Here is a 17,237-nt window from a genome sequence, read left to right as displayed (position 1 = left end):
GCCGATCACTTTTCTAACCTCCCACCAGTGCCAGTTCAACCTACACTGTACCATCTGCTGCCCAAGAGAATGGGCGAGGGTTCTGATCATGGGCCTAGGAAAGAATAGACTAAAACTGATCCCTCGCTATCGCCCGCTCCCTCAAATATCTACCCAACGCTGTCTGTTATTTGTACACATAATCCTGCTTGCTGGACAGTCCATTCCATACGGCAAAACTTGCATTTATATAGCACCTTTAACGTAGTAAAACGTCCCGAGGTGCTTCACAGGAGCGATTATCAAACAAAATTTGACACTGAGCCACATAAGGAGCTTTTAGGACAGGTGACCAAAAGCTTGGTCAAAGAGGTAGGTTTTAAGGAGTGTCTTAAAGGAGGAGAGGTTTAGGGAGGGAGTTCCAGAGCTTAGGGCCTAGGCAGCTGAAGGCACGGCTGCCAATGGTGGAGCGATTAAAATTGGGGATGCAAAAGAGGCCAGAATTGGAGGAGCGCAGAGATCTCGGAGGGTTGTCGGGCTGGAGGAGGTTACAGAGATAGGGAGGGGTGAGGCCCCTCGCCTCTTTCAGTACTCTCTGCGAAGAGTAGTTAAATGTAAACTCTGCATCTTCCATTTTCAAAGCTTTTACTTCTTCTAGGCGCATGTTCCTGTTTCTCCCCCTCTTTCTCGTCCGATCCTTAGTTGCCGGCTGTGTTCATGTGTGTTATGACCCTTCCTTTCTTTAGGGAGGTGCCTTGACATGAAGGAAAGACTGACTTCCATTTATAGGGTACCATATCACATCTCTCAAACATCTAAAAGCGCTTCATATATAATTAATTACTTCAAAGTATAGCAACTGTTCTGTAGCACTCTCGCCTCTGAGTCAGAAGGTTGTGGGTTCAAGTCCCACTCCAGACATATGAGCACAAAAATGACACTCCCAGTGCAATACTGAGGGAGTGCTGCACTGTCGGAGGTGCTGTCTTTTGGATGAAACGTTAAACCGAGGCCCAGTCTGCCCTCTCAGGTGGACGTAAAAGATCCCATGACACTATTTTGAAGAAGAGCAGGAAAGTTCTCCCCAGTGTCCTGGGGCCAATATTTATCCCTCGACCAACATCACTAAAACAGATTATCTGGCCGTTATCTGTTTGTGGGCCCTTGCTGTGCGCAAAGTGGCTGCCGCGTTTCCTACATTACAACAGTGACTACACTTCAAAAACTATTTTATTGACTGTGAAACACTTTGGGACGTCCTGAGGTCGTCAGAGGTGCTTTATAAATACAAGTTTTTTAAGTCGTTGCTGCACTTTCCTGTGATCAGGAGCTCTTCCTTTGGGGGGATAAAGAGTGCGAGTCTACTGCTCAATAGTACAATGTATCTAATCTTTCACCGCTCTTGGCCCACTCGTTAATCACGAACAATTTCAGTCGGCAGACAGACTTACAAATGCTCTGACTGGACTCTGCCTTGTTTCACTGGAGGTTGTGCACAAATTATGCACATTATCATTTTTCCCCTCCCTCTCTCTCTCTCTCTCTCTTTTTAATCCAGGTTGCCGTACACAGGGTATTTTGGAGGAGTCGTGGCTTTCACAAAGGACCAGTACTTGAAAATAAATGGTTTCTCAAACAGTTACTGGGGCTGGGGTACTGAAGATGACGACACATACAAGAGGTAAAATCTACTGCATGAATGAAATAGGTGTGTTTTTTTTTAAAAAGCACCAAAATCAGGAGGATGTACGTCCGATGATCTTCCATGTTCATGTACTCTTTTTTTTTTGCTTTGAGTAATGTCATCTAATTCTTGCCTATTTTTTATAATTTAGAGTTTTGACTCATTCTGACTACTAACTTTGGGAAATGGCTGTCCGGCTCTTTCAGAGTTCCGGGAACCCTCAATGACCTTACTTAAGTGGTTCAGTGGTAGTACCCCAGTGCAGTACCGAGGGAGTGCTGCACTGTCTGAGGTGCCGTCTTTCAGATGAGACATTAAACCGAAGCCCGGTCTGCCCGCTCAGGTTTACGTAAAAGATCCCACTGCGCCATTTCGAAGAAGTGCAGGGGAGTTCTCTGCGGTGTCCTGATCGATATTTATCCCTCAACCAACATCACCAAAAACAGACTATCTGTTCATTTATCTCATGTAAGGAATCTTACAACACCAGGTTATAGTCCAACTGTTTTATTTGAAAATCACAAGCTTTCGGAGGCTTTCTCCTTTGTCAGGTGAGTGTGGGATTCCATGGAAGGTTACCGCATTTGTAGTCAGAGAACAATACCTGGTGATTACAGATAATCTTTCCAACTGCCCGTTGTCAAGGCAATCAAAGTGTTCAGACAGAGAGATGTTACCTACAGGACCACCGAGTATACAAACGGCCAGAACAAAAGACAGACAGACAGACAGAGAGAGAGAGAGAGAAACATCTGAAAGGAAGAGAAAGACAGAGAATGACCCGTTGTATTTATCTCATGGCTGTTTATGGGATCTTGCTGTGCACAAATTGGCTGCCGCGTTTCCCTACTTTACAACAGCGACTGCACTTCAAAAAAAAAATACTTAATTGACTGTGAAGCTCTTCGGAACATCCTGAGATCATGAAAGATGTTTATATAAATACAAGTTCTTTCTTTTCATCATCTTTCTTTCCTCCTTTGACAATGATATTACGTGCTAAGGTAGGGAATTTGAATCATGTTCTAAAGTAAGGTATCACTGTCAGAAATCTGTCTCACGACCACACGATCTTTGAAATTCCACTAAAGTCACGCCTTTACACCACGAGGGTGTCCAAACTCATGTCTTTGAACCACAAAGCCTCAGGGGTCAAAGTTTAAATCCTTATTCCCTGCGGGTGTTTCACGATGCTGGTACTAACAGATTTTGGCGTTCTAGTATCCACCAATAAGGCAACAGAGCTTAAAAACAGCCCTTTCCAAACCTCCAGGCCCACAACATTAAAACAAGACAAACCAGTGAGCAAGAAATATACATAGAGGGACTGAGTTGACGGATCGAGGGAGGAGGCAGCAGTTTCGACTTCCCAGCTATTCGCGGCCTTGTTAAATGGAAATCGCTCCGGTTGCTCCCACAAAATTTGTTCTTTTCATTTGCTTTTCTCCCAACTGACCATTCAAAAAAGGATTCTTGGACAGGGAAAATTAATGCCAATGCAAGGTGCCTTGGATATAGACACGATGGGCTCAATTTTGAAATGGTGGTGAAGGTGCGTGAGGCAAACCCGAATTTTAAGAAAAAAACTTAGCGTTTCCGATGCGGTCGCAATGTAATTGGTGATTAAAGTTCTTTCCGGGTTTCGCGCCCGGCAGCCCCTGATTGACAGGTGGGCTGCCGACAGGAGCTGCAATGCCGGCGGGAGGGAGGGAGGGAGGGAGGGAGGGAGGGAAGGGAAGGGAAGGGAAGGGAAAGAGAGAAAGAGAGAGCACACGACGTCATCCGGTGCTGGAACGGAAGATGGGGGGGGGGGTGGAGAGAGAGGGGAAGATCGGAGAGGGAGACATCGGTGGAGGGGGAGAGGGGAAGATCGGAGCAGGGTGGAAAGTTAGGTTGATTTTTGTGTTTTGACTTTCTGCAGTGGTTTTTTAAATTTAATTTATTTTGTTTATTTTTGCCTGACCCGGCCCAATCGGAAGCCGTGGGAAAGCCGCCCAGGTAAGTTTAAAAAATCATTCTAACTACCTAAAATGTCACAAGTACCTTAAGCACCTAAATGAGGTACATTTGGTTCTTTAACTATCATCCCGCCGGCTTTAATTGCTGGCGAGACTTCCAGATTCGGGAAGCCTGCGCCCACACAGGTGCGTCTGTGGGAAACTCGGAAGTCGGCGGGTTGGAGCCGGCTTCTGAACCCGCTCTGCATTTTTGCAATTTTCACAGCCCCCCCACCCCGCCAACCTGCAATTTAAGTTTAAAATTGAGCCCAATTTTTCTTTCTGCCACAGTCGGTTGAGTTCCCTATCTCGGTCACGCTGCTGTGAGGAGAAGCTGGGTGGGGACCAGGTACTTTTCCCCATGGCAGGCAGATGAAAAAATGAGATGGGGTGTCTTCTTCAGCCTCCTCTTGTATGTCACCCACTGCAGTGGCATTAGGGCTACGGGGAAAGAGCAAGGGGGAGTGGGGCTAATTGGATAGCTCCTTCAAAGAGCCGGCACAGGCACGATGGGCCGAGTGGCCGTCTCCTGTGCTGTATTATTCTATAATTCTAGTCTGGGAGCAGGCTGTGGGCCTCACCACCTGAAGATCAGAACTCAAACTTGGCAACTCAGCAACCGTTTGGGGAGCTCCAATCAGTGTAAAGCACTGACTCGTGAAAACACCGCTAGAAATAATTAAACCACGAGGTAGCAGGTGAATTGCAGTGATATTTACCAGATTTTTATGATCATAGGCTCCGACCATATGGGCCTTTCACACTTTAAGGTCACTTGTGTGGTTTATGGTCACTGTAGCCTTTTATGGATGAAAATTTCTTTCATGAACAAAGCCAGTGTTTCATTGAGAGCCTCCATACCTGCTGCAGCCAACTGCTTCGAGCGCCAAGATGATACGCAGCAACTTTGGGAATTCCGATGCAAAAACCCACCATTGCAAATAATATTCCACGGTTTTGGGGGGGGGGGTTAACTACCAGAGGATAATCCCTCTGCCTGGACTGCTGCGTGGGCTTATCCGCCTTGGGGGTTGCCAACTCTGGCTGGACCTATTCCAGGAGGTTTCATCACATGGCCTCCAAACGCCACGCTCCAGCCTTCGATCGCCTGACACGTCCATCCTCACAGTGGCCAATCGGAAAGAGAATAGGCTCTTTGTTACCCGATTGGATGGTACTTGACTGTCAATCAAACAGACTTTTCTTCACCTCCATCTCCAATTTTCTTTATAACTAATAAAAGTATTACAAAGAAAATTGGGGGGGGAAGAAAAACACCATTTGTTTTTTTAACGCCCTTATGATTTTTTTTTCCCGGAGTTTGCTCGTTGCAACGTCCGGGAGATTAATCTTCAATTTCCTGGAGGCTCCAAGGGCAATCCTCGAAGGGTCGGTAACCCCTGGCTCTTGTTTTCTTCGCTCAAATGGCGCAGCTGTACGCATGCGGCCTAAACGCGAACACACCGCTTATAGCCGTAACGGTCACGGTACAAATGACAAGCGATGGTAGAAATAGCCCGAGAAACAGGTCGTCTCAGAGCACCAAAAGCAGCCGACCGTCTGAAGTTCAGGGGAGCCGAACACGGTGTGTTTGAACGAAAGGTCAAAGGTCAGGGCCGCAGGCTCCAAGTTTAATTTATTTTTAACCCGCTTGTTTCCAGAGTGTTTTTCGCCCACCGCAGGCCTCCGTGGGATTAGTTTCTAGGAGGGGGCCTGGGAAAGATTAACATCCTAGTTGATTTTAAACATTCTATTTTTAACTTCACAATTGATCTTTGATGTTAAAAAAAAAAATATTAAATAAGGTTTCAAAAAAAAAAAAGATGCGCAACATTTGGGGTTTATCGATGATTGAACGACCCAACCTGGTCTTCACCTCCCTGAAAGCTGCTGGAACAGTCACTCACGTCCCCCAACTTCTTCCTCTACCCCCCCCCCCCGCCCCGCCCCGGCCCACTTCAATTCACTTACCCTTTGCTCAGAGGAACTCTCCCAACAACCTCCCCACTTCACACAAGATACGGATTCCCCTTCATTTTTTAATTCATTCCAGGAATGTGGGCATTGCTGGCAAGGCCGGCGTTTATTGCCCGTCCCTAGATTGCCCTGAGAAGGTAGGCCTTCTCCATGAGCCGCTGCTGTCCGTGCCCTAATGGTGCTCCCACGGTGGCGTTAGGGTATTTTGGGATGCTGACCCAGTGACGATGAAGGAATGTGTCTCAAGTTGGGATGTGTGTACGACTTGGAGGGAATCATGGTGGTGATGTTCAATAGAATTACCTAGAATGTACAGCACAGAAACAGGCCATTCGGCCCAACTGGTCCATGCTGGCGTTCATGCTCCACACGAGCCTCCTCCCACCTTACTTCATCTCGCCCTATCAGCATATCTTTCTATTCCTTTCTCCCTCATGTGCTTATGTAGCTTCCCCTTAAATGCATCCATGCTATTCGCCTCAACTACTCCTTGTGGTAGTGAATTCCACTCTCTGGCTAAAGAAGTTTCTCCTGAATTCCCGATTGGATTTGTTAGTGACTACCTTATATTTATGGCCCCGAGTTCTGGGCTCACGTGCAAGTGGAAACATCTTCTCTACGTCTACCTTATCAAACCTTTCATAATCTTGAAGACCTCCATCAGGTCACCCCTCAGCTTTCCCTTTTCCAGAGAAAAGAGCCCCGGCCCGTTCACTCTTTCCTGATACGTATAACCTCTCAGTCCTGGCATCATCCTTGTGAATCTTTTTTTGCACCTTCTCCAGGGCCTCTATATCCTTTTTATAATATGGAGACCAGAACTGTTCCCAAGATCTTACCGCCTAGTCTCATCAGCAGCTCCTTCCCGAGTCCGGGAGCGGACTCTGTGCTGCAGGCGGGAATTCCCGATCTGCGGTGAGCCTGGAAATTCCCACTTGCAAATCCTAGCGGCACAGGATCTGGTTTTGGAGCAAGGCAGAGCTCTGGCTCCAGGACCAGGAGCTCTGTAGGTCACTCAGGAGATGGGTGGAGGTCAAATTCCTGGCCTGGTCCCTTGGGGCAGCTACCCCAGAGGACAGAAAATGTTACAGGTTTGTGTACAGCGCATTGGCCCGCCTGTGCCCCGGCATAGACTTGAGGGGAAATCGTCCTCTGGGGAGTCTGCGTTCCCCAGGTGCAGGGGGGGGGGGAGGACTCGGTGGAGATCTATTGGTCATGGTTCCTTCCTGCATGTGCTGCCCCGCAATATCCTGGGGCTTCCCCACCAAGCGTGTGTGGGCCTGCACCTGTAGTAGGCCCAGGCCCATCACCCGCATTTAAATGAGGTGGGAAGGGGAGTTCCCAGCCTGGGGCCTCATTCTACCTCTCGGCCTGCATGTTAGGTGCCCCGTCAGAGGGAGTATCTGTTGAAAGCCGGCGCAAGGGTCTATCCTGGACCTGGAGATCTCCCAGTCCATGCACATGGCCGGGGCTGAGAGAGCAGAAATATAGGCAGCTGCTTCCTCCAAAGGCAAAGCAAGTGTCAGGCGCACCGAGACCACAGAGGGACATCTCTCTTGGGCATCGTTCTTATTATTCATTACGATGACAGCTGTGGCTCAGTGGGTAGCACTCTCGCCTCTGAGTCAGAAGGTTGTGGATTCAAGTCCCACTCCAGAGACTTGAGCACAAAATCTCAGCTGACAGTCCCAGTGAATTACTGAGGGAGTGCTGCACTGCCGGAGGTGCCGTCTTTCAGATGAGATGTTAAACCGAGGCCCCGTCTGCCCTCTCGGGTGGATGTAAAAGATCACATGGTGCTATTCGTAGAAGAGCAAGGGGGTTTCTCCTGGGGAGTACTGGCCAACGTTTATACGTCAACCAAAATCAGATTATCTGCTCATTATCTCATTGCTGTTTGAGGGACCTTGCTATGTGGAAATTGGCTGCTGCATTTCACTGCGTTACAAGAGTAACTACACTTCATTACACTTGGCCCCCTCCTATTTCTCATCTACATGCTGTCCCTTGACGATATCGCCTGTAAACACGACGTCAGGTTCCACATGTACGTTGACAACACCCAGCTCTGCCTCATCACCACCACCTGCCTTGACCCCCCTCCACTGTGTTTGATTTGTCCCACTGCTTGTCCGTACTGGATAAGCAAAAATTTCCTCCAACTGAATATTGGGAAGACCAAAGTCATTGTCTTCGGTCCCAGCTCTCTGAAAACAGAACCGTCCGTGTCTATATCTTAATGGTGCTGTTGAAGTATTGGTGTAATTTAAAGATTAAATTATATTCCATCAAAATACAATGAGTTGTTAACCCCTCTGACTGACCAGCGCGTGGGAACACGTCAAGCGAATGCCAGACCGAAACTCCCTCCATTTTAATTTTTGGGAAAAATAATAAATATACATTAAACTGATCTTAAAAATATAGACGTTCTATTTTTTTAAAAATTAAAATATTAGGTTATTTGATTATTGACTCTGTTATAAATAAAGTATCCTAGGTTTTCGATGTGCTGGGGGGGGCGGGGGGGAAGACTGAGGACCCTCCCCACAGTCTGCTTCCTAGCGGCTGGATAGCAGGACTGAACCCTGGAGCAGGTCTCCTGTCCTATCAGCTGGAGACTGGGCCGTTGGCGGGAAGACGAGCAACTAGGCCATTGGAGTGGTGAGAGGGGGGGTGGGGGTTTAGATCTTAAAAGCTTGTGAATTACAGAGAATGTGCAGCACAGAAACAGGCCATTCGGCCCGACGGGTCCATGCCAATGTTTATGCTCCACACGAGCCTCCTCCCTCCCTACTCCATCTAACCCCATCGGCATATCCCTCTATTCCTTTCTCCGTATGTACAAATTGTAGGGGTAAGAGACGAACTGGGGAGAAATGGAGTTCCACAGCTCTACCTTCCTGGGGCAAGTTGAATTGGAGAAGGAGACGTTGAGAGATTTTGACTTGTTATAGAGAGACCTTTGCTAAAAAAATTAAAACTTGGCCAAGAGAAGAGAGGATAAACGATGACTGGGTGTGTGTTTGTGTTTGAGGGAATTTGTATGACGTCCTAAACCATGGGGGGGAAAGAAATAAAAATCCCCTCGATAACACTAAGGCGCCCGATAGCACGACCCTCGGAAAAATTCACTCAAACCTTTGACCAGTCATTGTTCCCAGCAAATGCATTAACCCAGGGCACCCCCACCCCTTTCTTCACTCGAAAGGTACAACAGCTTCGAAATCTTTGTCTCTTATGCAAACTTTTGGGGAAAAAAAACACCCTCCAAATAAGGCAGAAAATGAATATGACTCGACATAGAAGGAATCACTTAGACAATTGCATGGGTGTATACAGCCACCTCATCCCCAATGAAGATAAAATCTCAATAGTTGCTGCTGAGCATGAGGAAGAAGAAAGAATTCATTTCCAATGAGAAGCGAGATCATATCTGAAGTTACAGACTGACGGAATTCTCCGTAATATCTCCCTCCATGGCCTCGCCCCTCCCTATCTCTGTAACCACCTACAGCCCTCCGAGATCTCTGCGCTCCACCATTGGCGGCTGTGTTTTCAGCTGCCTAGGCCCTAAGCTCTGGAATTCTCCACCTCTCTCTCCTCCTTTAAGACTCTCCTTAAAACCTACCTCTTTGACCAAGCTTTTGGTCACCAGTGCTAATATCTCCTTATGTGGCTCGGTGTGAAATTTTGTTTGATAATCGCTCCTGTAAAGCATTTTGAGATGTTTTACAACGTTAAAGGCGCTATATAAATGCAAGTTGATGTTGCTGATTCATTCTCCGCCTGTGTCCACGAGAGGTTTCCCAGAATGGCTGACTGGTGCCATCTGATTTTCTCCCTCGTCCCATCCTAGTGTGAGATACACTTGACTCTGGCCTCTTGTGAATCCTCCCCTCCCGTTTGCCCCACCATTGGTGGCCATGCCTTTAGCCACCTAGGCCCCAGGTTCTGTAATTCCCTCCCTTAAACCCCTCTGCCTCTCCACCACTCTCTCCTCCTTTAAGACCCTCAGTAAAACCCAGCTCTTTGACCAAGCTTTTGGTCACCCTTTGTAATATCTCCTTTGTCTTGGCGTACGTTTGTGTCTGATTACACCACGTTTGAGCACCTTGGCCGTTTTTCTACGTTAAAAGGTGCTACAAAATGCACCTTGTTGTTGATATGGTCTCAGCCCAATTACTGGTGGGCTGAGACCATATCTTTTGGTCTGCATGTATTTTGGCACAAAGTCCTATTAAGATGAGGCTTTAAATCACACTCAGCAGATCCTTGTATTGAGAAGTACCTTTGCTCTAAATCTCGTAGGGTAACGTTGAATGGAATGACCGTTGAGCGACCCAATCGCAACGTTGGAAGAACCAAAATGATACGGCATGAAAGAGACAAAGGAAATGAGGTCAACGAGAGAAAGTAAGTGAGGCAAAAATTGTCAATTTGCACGCCAGGGTCACCGGGCAACAATAGCGGAGGTCAAAAATTATCTAAGTCACTGATAGAGGAGGAGAATGCAGACGTAGAAGAATGGACGGTGTAAGGCAGGGCATAGGCTGAAGAAAGATGGGGCAAGACCGAAAAGGGGTCAAGGATTGTAAAAGCAATGCATTGAGGGATAGGAGGTTGTCAGAGATAGGGGGGTGGGTGGAGAAAAAGATTTTGTAAAAGAAAAGTATGTTTTGAAACTTGAAGTTCAGGACACCATTTTAGCTAGATTCACCGTCCATTCGTATCAATGGGTGGCACGGTCTAAAACATGTCCAAAAGGAATAACTCCAAAATCGGTGTCTTAAATCCGATCCTTCCTCTCTCTTTCAAGTTATGTCATTTATAATCGGATGAAGTATACAAGGCATCACGATGGATACAAATCTCTTGACTATTCAGTCATCAAGATGGAAAAAAGCCAACTTTTCACCAAAGTAACGGTAGATATTGGAAAACCTCCCCCGTAAAGAACCGGAATTGTGCCTCGTGTACCTCCGTCTGGAGTGGAACTAATCAAATAAATGTGTGCAGCTGCTGCTCAGGACTGGTGCTCGCACATTTTGAAAAAAAAAACCCCACAGTATGGGGTTCTGTGACTGAAGTCTCCTCACTTTGAAGAGAATGGTCTCCTATTCTGTCTCTTCCTTCTGTAAATCTCAGGGAAGGGGAGGCTATAGAAGTTGATTTGCTTCAGCCTTCTCTTGGGCACAGAAGAGTTTCTAACACTACTTGGGTAATGAGAAGACTCGAGAGTGTGAATATGCACGAGTAAAACGGAATGACCACACGCACGTGTACACACGCACGTACCCACACACACACACACACACACACACACACACGCACGCACACACACCAATAAGCATATACACATACATAAATATATACACCCCCCGCCCCACCAGATTCAGAATGATATCTTGCCTTGATTCCGCCCGCCTTCCATTTTGAATCTTTTTCTCTCTTTTGGACATAAAGGGGGATGAGAGGGATCAAACATTTGGCTGATTAAAAGTTGTTTAGGAGATTTTTTTATTGCAGGGGGGAAAAAAAAACCTCCCACCTTTTCAGTTTAATACTCCATTCTGATTCAGGGGATTGCACCAACCAAGTCTAACAGGGTGGTGGTGGGGTTGGGGGGGGGGACGAAGAGAAGGGTTTCCTTTCCTCTTATGAATCCATATAAACTCTCAGGTACATCCTTTTATGTTTTTCTTTTGTTAATCAAGATAATTTCTGCACGGCAACAGCCCACTATTTTGGCTTCCAAGCCAATAATTCCTGTAGATGAACAGACAGTGGGGAGCAGATGTCTCCTGCAGTTTGGACAGTTTCTTCACTATGGAGATCGCCCCCCCCCATCAGCACTGTCCAAAGTGACCTTGACTGTTGCCACCACCATATTGGCGTTCCTGCCTCCGATACTCTGGGCCGTCTTCGTCCCTTGGAATGTGCTGCCTCGATGCTGCAGTCCAGTTCCACGGGCACCTGGTAAACTTTAGTACTTCACCCAAGTGCCCATCCTTAACGTGTGAGGCCCAAGACAGTGCTATTCAACGATGGGGCACCGTGGCTGACCCCTGATCTCGTCCTCACTCACATGTCCCGACACGTGGACGTTCCAATAGGGAATCACTGGTTGGGCATTGGGAGTGGGGGACCCTGGTTGGGTTTTCCTCAGTTGCCGCTAGCGTAACGCAGACCTGGCTGAGATCAACCGACTCCACTCAGACCAGGGATCAAACCTGCGACTGTACCTCATCTTCTAGCTCAGTCTCTCACCGCTGAGCCATCAGTTGAGCGTGACGCTGCACCTTTAAATGAACATTGTTTTTATAAAGTGTGTTGACTGCCTTTTTATTCCATTTGTTTACGACACATTCTGTAAATTATATCATGCGTACAATCATGTGTCCTCTGACTTAAATGATCCTCCTCTGTTCTGGCTCCTCCCCCTCCCCCCCCCCCGCCAAACTTTTTTTTTTGAAGTTTGCAAAATATTTTTTTTTCATGACGACAGCGCCCCTTTAATTGGGCAAATAAAAAAATTAACAGCGTTTAATCTTTCAACTAAATCGTCCACCAACCTTCCTGGAGCAGTGCCATTCATACTATCCCAGTCTCCATTACCAATGGGGAAATTGCATTCATTCTCCTCCGTGCAGTGCACGGCGACCAAGGACGACATCGCGGGAGATACGTTACTTTTGGATCGTAAAGCTCTATTTGTCACCTTTGTTTTAAGTAGATAACTGTAAATGAACCAAAGATCTCTGCAAAATGTTTAAATTAAAATTATTTGTGAAATGGAATGATATTTATTCAATTGTACAACACGCAGTGATAGAGCTGAAACCGCAGGGGTTTTAAGGTAATCCTTTCATGAACGATGTGGAGGATGGGAAAAATATCTTCATCTTTTTAATGGACTTGTTATTGGATTTAATTCTATGTAATTTTGTTGGGCCCAGAATCTGATGGATTTCAGCCGCCTAGGACAGTACAACTTTGCTCCTGCTCTGACAGGCTCCCTCAGTGCCCTGCTGGAGTAACCATCCACTCCTGAAGCATCGTCTGTTTGTCCCTTTTCTCTCTCGGCTCTCCCTCCCCCAAGTCCTCAGCCGGTTGAAGCAGGGAGTAGCTGAGCCACACGGACCGGGGAAGGTCTCAGGATCGAGAACCCAGTCCGTGCTGAGTGAGCTGACCTCAGCCGGGGCAGCAGCATTAGAGGCCACTGCAACTGGCCTCTGGGCTAGGGAAGGGAATGTTCATCCAGGCTTCCTGCTCCTGATCGCTGTGCAGTGACCCCTGTTGGGGGAGTGCGAGTGTGTGGACATTGGTTGAGAGCGGGATCTAGACCCTGTGAGTGGACAATGGGTGAGAGAAGGATCTTGACCCTGTGAGTGGACAATGAGAGGAGGATCTGAACCCTGTGAGTGGACATTGGATGAGAGAAGGCGCTTGACCCTGTGAGTGGACATTGGATGAGAGAAGGAGCTTGACCCTCTGAGTGGACATTGAGTGAGAGGAGGATCTGAACCCTGTGAGTGGACATTAGGTGAGAGGAGGATCTGGACCCTGTGAGTGGACATTGGGTGAGAGGAGGATCTGGACCCTGTGAGTGGACATTGGGTGAGAGGAGGATCTGGACCCTGTGAGTGGACATTGGGTGAGAGGAGGATCTGAACCCTGTGAGTGGACATTGGGTGAGAGAAGGATCTGGACCCTGTGAGTGGACATTGGGTGAGAGGAGGATCTGGACCCTGTGAGTGGACATTGGGTGAGAGGAGGATCTGAACCCTGTGAGTGGACATTGGGTGAGAGGAGGATCTGAACCCTGTGAGTGGACATTGGGTGAGAGAAGGATCTGGACCCTGTGAGTGGACATTGGGTGAGAGGAGGATCTGGACCCTGTGAGTGGACATTGGGTGAGAGGAGGATCTGGACCCTGTGAGTGGACATTGGGTGAGAGAAGGAACTGGACCCTGTGAGTGGACATTGGGTGAGAGGAGGATCTGGACCCTGTGAGTGGACATTGGGTGAGAGGAGGATCTGGACCCTGTGAGTGGACATTGGGTGAGAGGAGGATCTGGACCCTGTGAGTGGACATTGGGTGAGAGGAGGATCTGGACTGTGGTCATGTATGGAATGGCAACTTGGGCACCAACCAAAAAGCACCTGTGGATTAACCGTACCCCAGCAAGAATCTGCACCTTCAGCACAGAAGAGAGAAAAGATTGGACATACTTTCCTTTTATATAAGTTTTGTGCGCAAGGTGAAGGATGTCAGTACTGGGGAGCAGAACACTTTCCATTTCAGGCATCCAGTGTGAGCATCAAATAATCAGGTCAAGTAGAGCTCAGTTAGACGCAGAGTAAACCTTCCATTAACCTGCTCCAGTCCAACGTCAGAAGGGGTGGTGGAGGCAGATTCAATCTTGGCCTTCAAAAGGGAATAAGCACTTGAAAGGAAAAAGTTTGCAGGGCTACGGGGATAGGGCAGGGGAGTGGGACTAGCTGGATTGCTCTTGCGTACAGCCGGCGCGGACTCGATGGGACGAATGGCCTTCTTCCGTGCTGTAACCTTTCTATGATTCTATGAATGCCTCCCTACTGCACCAGTGTGACTTTCCTCCGTATCCCGTACAGTCCTGTGGTCTCGTGCGAGATGGACAATTTAATACCAAACTAAGGGTGTTTTTGTGCCCAATTGGAATTGGATTGAGGGCGCCCAAACCCATTTAACATAGGGGCCTTCCAACAAACACAGTAGACTTTCATCCCATCAGTCTACTCTGGTAATTTGAGCTTGAATCCGAGGTCCTGCAGCCTACTTTCTATGAGCCTGCCCACGTGGTCAGAAATGTTTGCCACCCTCCGGCCTAACTCACCACAGCCACATAGTTGGCGCACTCTATGCATTCATAGGAACAGGGGTAGGTCATTCAGCCCCTCGAGCCTATTCTGCAAACCCTACCCAAAGCATCGAGAGAGTGGCTACAGTTATGTTATCCTTTGCAGAATGCATTGCACGAAAGAGAGGCAATGTGAGCCCCCCTGCTGGGGGAGGGAGGGGAGGTGGAATGTTATGAGCTAGTTTTCTTCACGACATACAGCAGAATATTCTTCAAAACACTTGTTACTGTATTCTCTTTGGAATTAAACTTGAAACGTGTAACTATTACGTAGTGTCCCACTTTAATTGTATCAAGAAACGAGTTGTACTAATCATCAGTTATATGAACACAAAAGATCAGATGGTCCATCAAGCCTGTCCCACACCATGATGGGCAGACAATCGTGGCTAAACACTTCTTCCCTCCCCCAGTCTCCTCCGCCTCATACAGCCCCTCCCCCCAACCACCATGCAATCTCCTAGGAGAGGCAAAAAAAAACCCAGGGGCAATGAGGGAAAAAATACTCTGGAAAATTCCTCTCCGACTCCCTCAGGCGATCGAAACCAGTCCAGGAGATCACATGGACCACGTGTAAAGACACTTACCTTCTGTACGATGCGATCTCTGCATTGCCTTCAAGTGGGAATTGGACTGGTTCTTGACTGGAGCAGAGAGTTAGCACCCACCACACCAGCCGGCAATGTATTCCAGAGACTCACACCCTTCCTAACAGCACTGTGGGAGAACCTTCACCACACGCACTGCAGCGGTTCAAGAAGGCGGCTCACCACCACCTTCTCAAGGGGCGATTAGGGATGGGCAATAAATGCCGGCCTCGCCAGCGACGCCCACATCCCATGAACAAATTTTTTTAAAACTACTCTCTGGGAAAAGAGGAACCGTCCAACGCCCGGCCTATTCCTACTCTCGCGTAGTTTAAACTCATGACCCTGGTCCTCCCCAATAGCTCGCAAGGGGGCCATTTTAAATATTGTGCACAATTACTAATGTGTCTCCCTCCACACCCCCCTGCCCTGAGCTTTCTCCCCAAGACGAAGCTGGCAGATTATCTGGATTGTTTTGTGTGTTGAATTCTCCATTCTTGTGGTTGAGCGAGGGGTGAAAAGCTCTTTTTTTTTTTTTGTCCAATTTTCTCCCCTCTTCTGAAGGGGCTGGCTCTTGCCGATTTACAGAGTTCTGAGGCCCAGCTGCCCTGGGCCGTGAGGCCATTCCTCATGTGTTGACCTGGACCATGAGTGTAGGCTTCTGAACACTGGTGGGGGGGATATCACAAAACAAGCTCCATCCTGTCCTCACCCACTGACCACACACACACACACACACACACACCAAGAATGCTTGGGTACCGATGAGAAGTTATCCCATGTTGGCCACGGCTGTGGAATATTCCGCTGACCCCCCTCAATGATTTCCATTGAGAAGAATGAGGAAGGAGAAGAGGTCACATTGTAGTGGGCGTGAATCATGTGTTTTGATAAACAATGAAAATATTGTTTCTTTTTGCTTATGTGTTTTGCAGTGTTATAGTTTGTTAAGGAAACATTTGCAAAGTGAATTTAATTAAAATTTGATGAGTTGTGTCTTTTCTATGTAAAGCTGCAATTAAGTAGGCTGGGGACTCGGAGAGAGTTGAATGACTTCGCTGGGCATGTGGGAGTGGGCATTTGTGGGGGCTAGTTGATGTTTGCAGCTGGTGCCAACTCATTGAAAATTAAAGAAATGGGGGGAGGGCGAAGAAAAAAAATTGGATAGGGCCTATTATTGGGCGGGGGTAGCGCGATCCACTATTACCCCCCCCCCCCAATCCAATGGCCCCTGCGCAGGCAGGACGGGACTTTTGTGAGACCTGAGGGCTTACCTGCAAGCAGCGTTCCGAATCAGCGTTGACGCGAGGATTCAATGCAATTCGCACTTTCCACCGGCAGAGGCAGCCCCAATTTCTTAAAGGCAGGCTGTCTCTTAAAAATCTCTTAAAGGTAGACGGTACCTGCTGTTTGCTACAAATAACAGTCTGCCGTCTGCACGGAGTCTGAAAGGAGATCAGACATCACACACGCAAAACACAGATGCAGGTCCTGTCCCTATGTTTGCACACTGATGAGTTATGTTAAAACATTGAATAAAGGTTGTGCAGTACTAAATCCCACATCTTCCAATCTGCATGCCAAACCTCACCAATCTGCCGATCTGAGTTAGTACCAGGCCTGCGGGATTGCGTGCACCAAGGTTCTCTGATGATGCACTAGAAACCTTGGTGCAAGAGGTGGACAGAAGGAGGGACATCCTATATCCGCAGGGGGTGGGGGGGTGGGGGGTGCAAGAGGCCCTCCGGACATATGCTCAAGAGGCAGTGGGAGGCAGTAGGGGACGAAATCAATGCCAGGCGCACAGCACCAGGAATATGGATGCAGTGCAGAAAGAAGTTCAATGCTTTGACACGAGGGATCAAGGTGAGTGAGGTCAACTGTCAAGTGGCGTCTCCTTCCAACTGCACCACTGGCCGCATCCACTGCTCCATGCACTACACCTCCCATCACTCACATACCAACAAGCACTTTCAGTCAGTACTCAACTCTTCCAATCAGATGCTTCCTCTCGCCCTTACGCATTACCACTGTTGCAAGCCGCCCACCCACAACTCACAGACCACACACACACTGGCAGCTATTCAACCATGACAGGCACATCACCCAG

General features: G+C 47.9%; 1 protein-coding gene across 2 annotated transcripts in view; it reads left to right on the top strand.

Moving 5' to 3' along the window:
- Window positions 1-14,809, top strand: part of LOC137299606 (beta-1,4-galactosyltransferase 2-like) — a 54,341-nt gene extending 39,532 nt beyond the window's left edge. The window contains exons 5-7 of one of the 2 annotated variants that reach the window (XM_067968476.1): window positions 1,538-1,660; window positions 9,949-10,053; window positions 12,597-14,809. In XM_067968476.1, coding sequence (XP_067824577.1) covers window positions 1,538-1,660; window positions 9,949-10,053; window positions 12,597-12,603 — 235 coding nt within the window. In that variant the 3' untranslated portion in view covers window positions 12,604-14,809. Of the gene's footprint in view, window positions 1-1,537; window positions 1,661-9,948; window positions 10,054-10,456 lie in introns of both variants that reach the window. The other variant, XM_067968475.1, reaches the window with a different exon arrangement.
- The last annotated feature ends 2,428 nt before the right edge of the window (window positions 14,810-17,237 follow it).

Source organism: Heptranchias perlo, chromosome 29 (assembly GCF_035084215.1).
Source record: "Heptranchias perlo isolate sHepPer1 chromosome 29, sHepPer1.hap1, whole genome shotgun sequence".
Taxonomy (NCBI): domain Eukaryota; kingdom Metazoa; phylum Chordata; class Chondrichthyes; order Hexanchiformes; family Hexanchidae; genus Heptranchias; species Heptranchias perlo.
The sequence above is the reverse complement of the archived record's forward strand: the minus strand, read 5'-3'. Positions and strand labels throughout refer to the sequence as shown.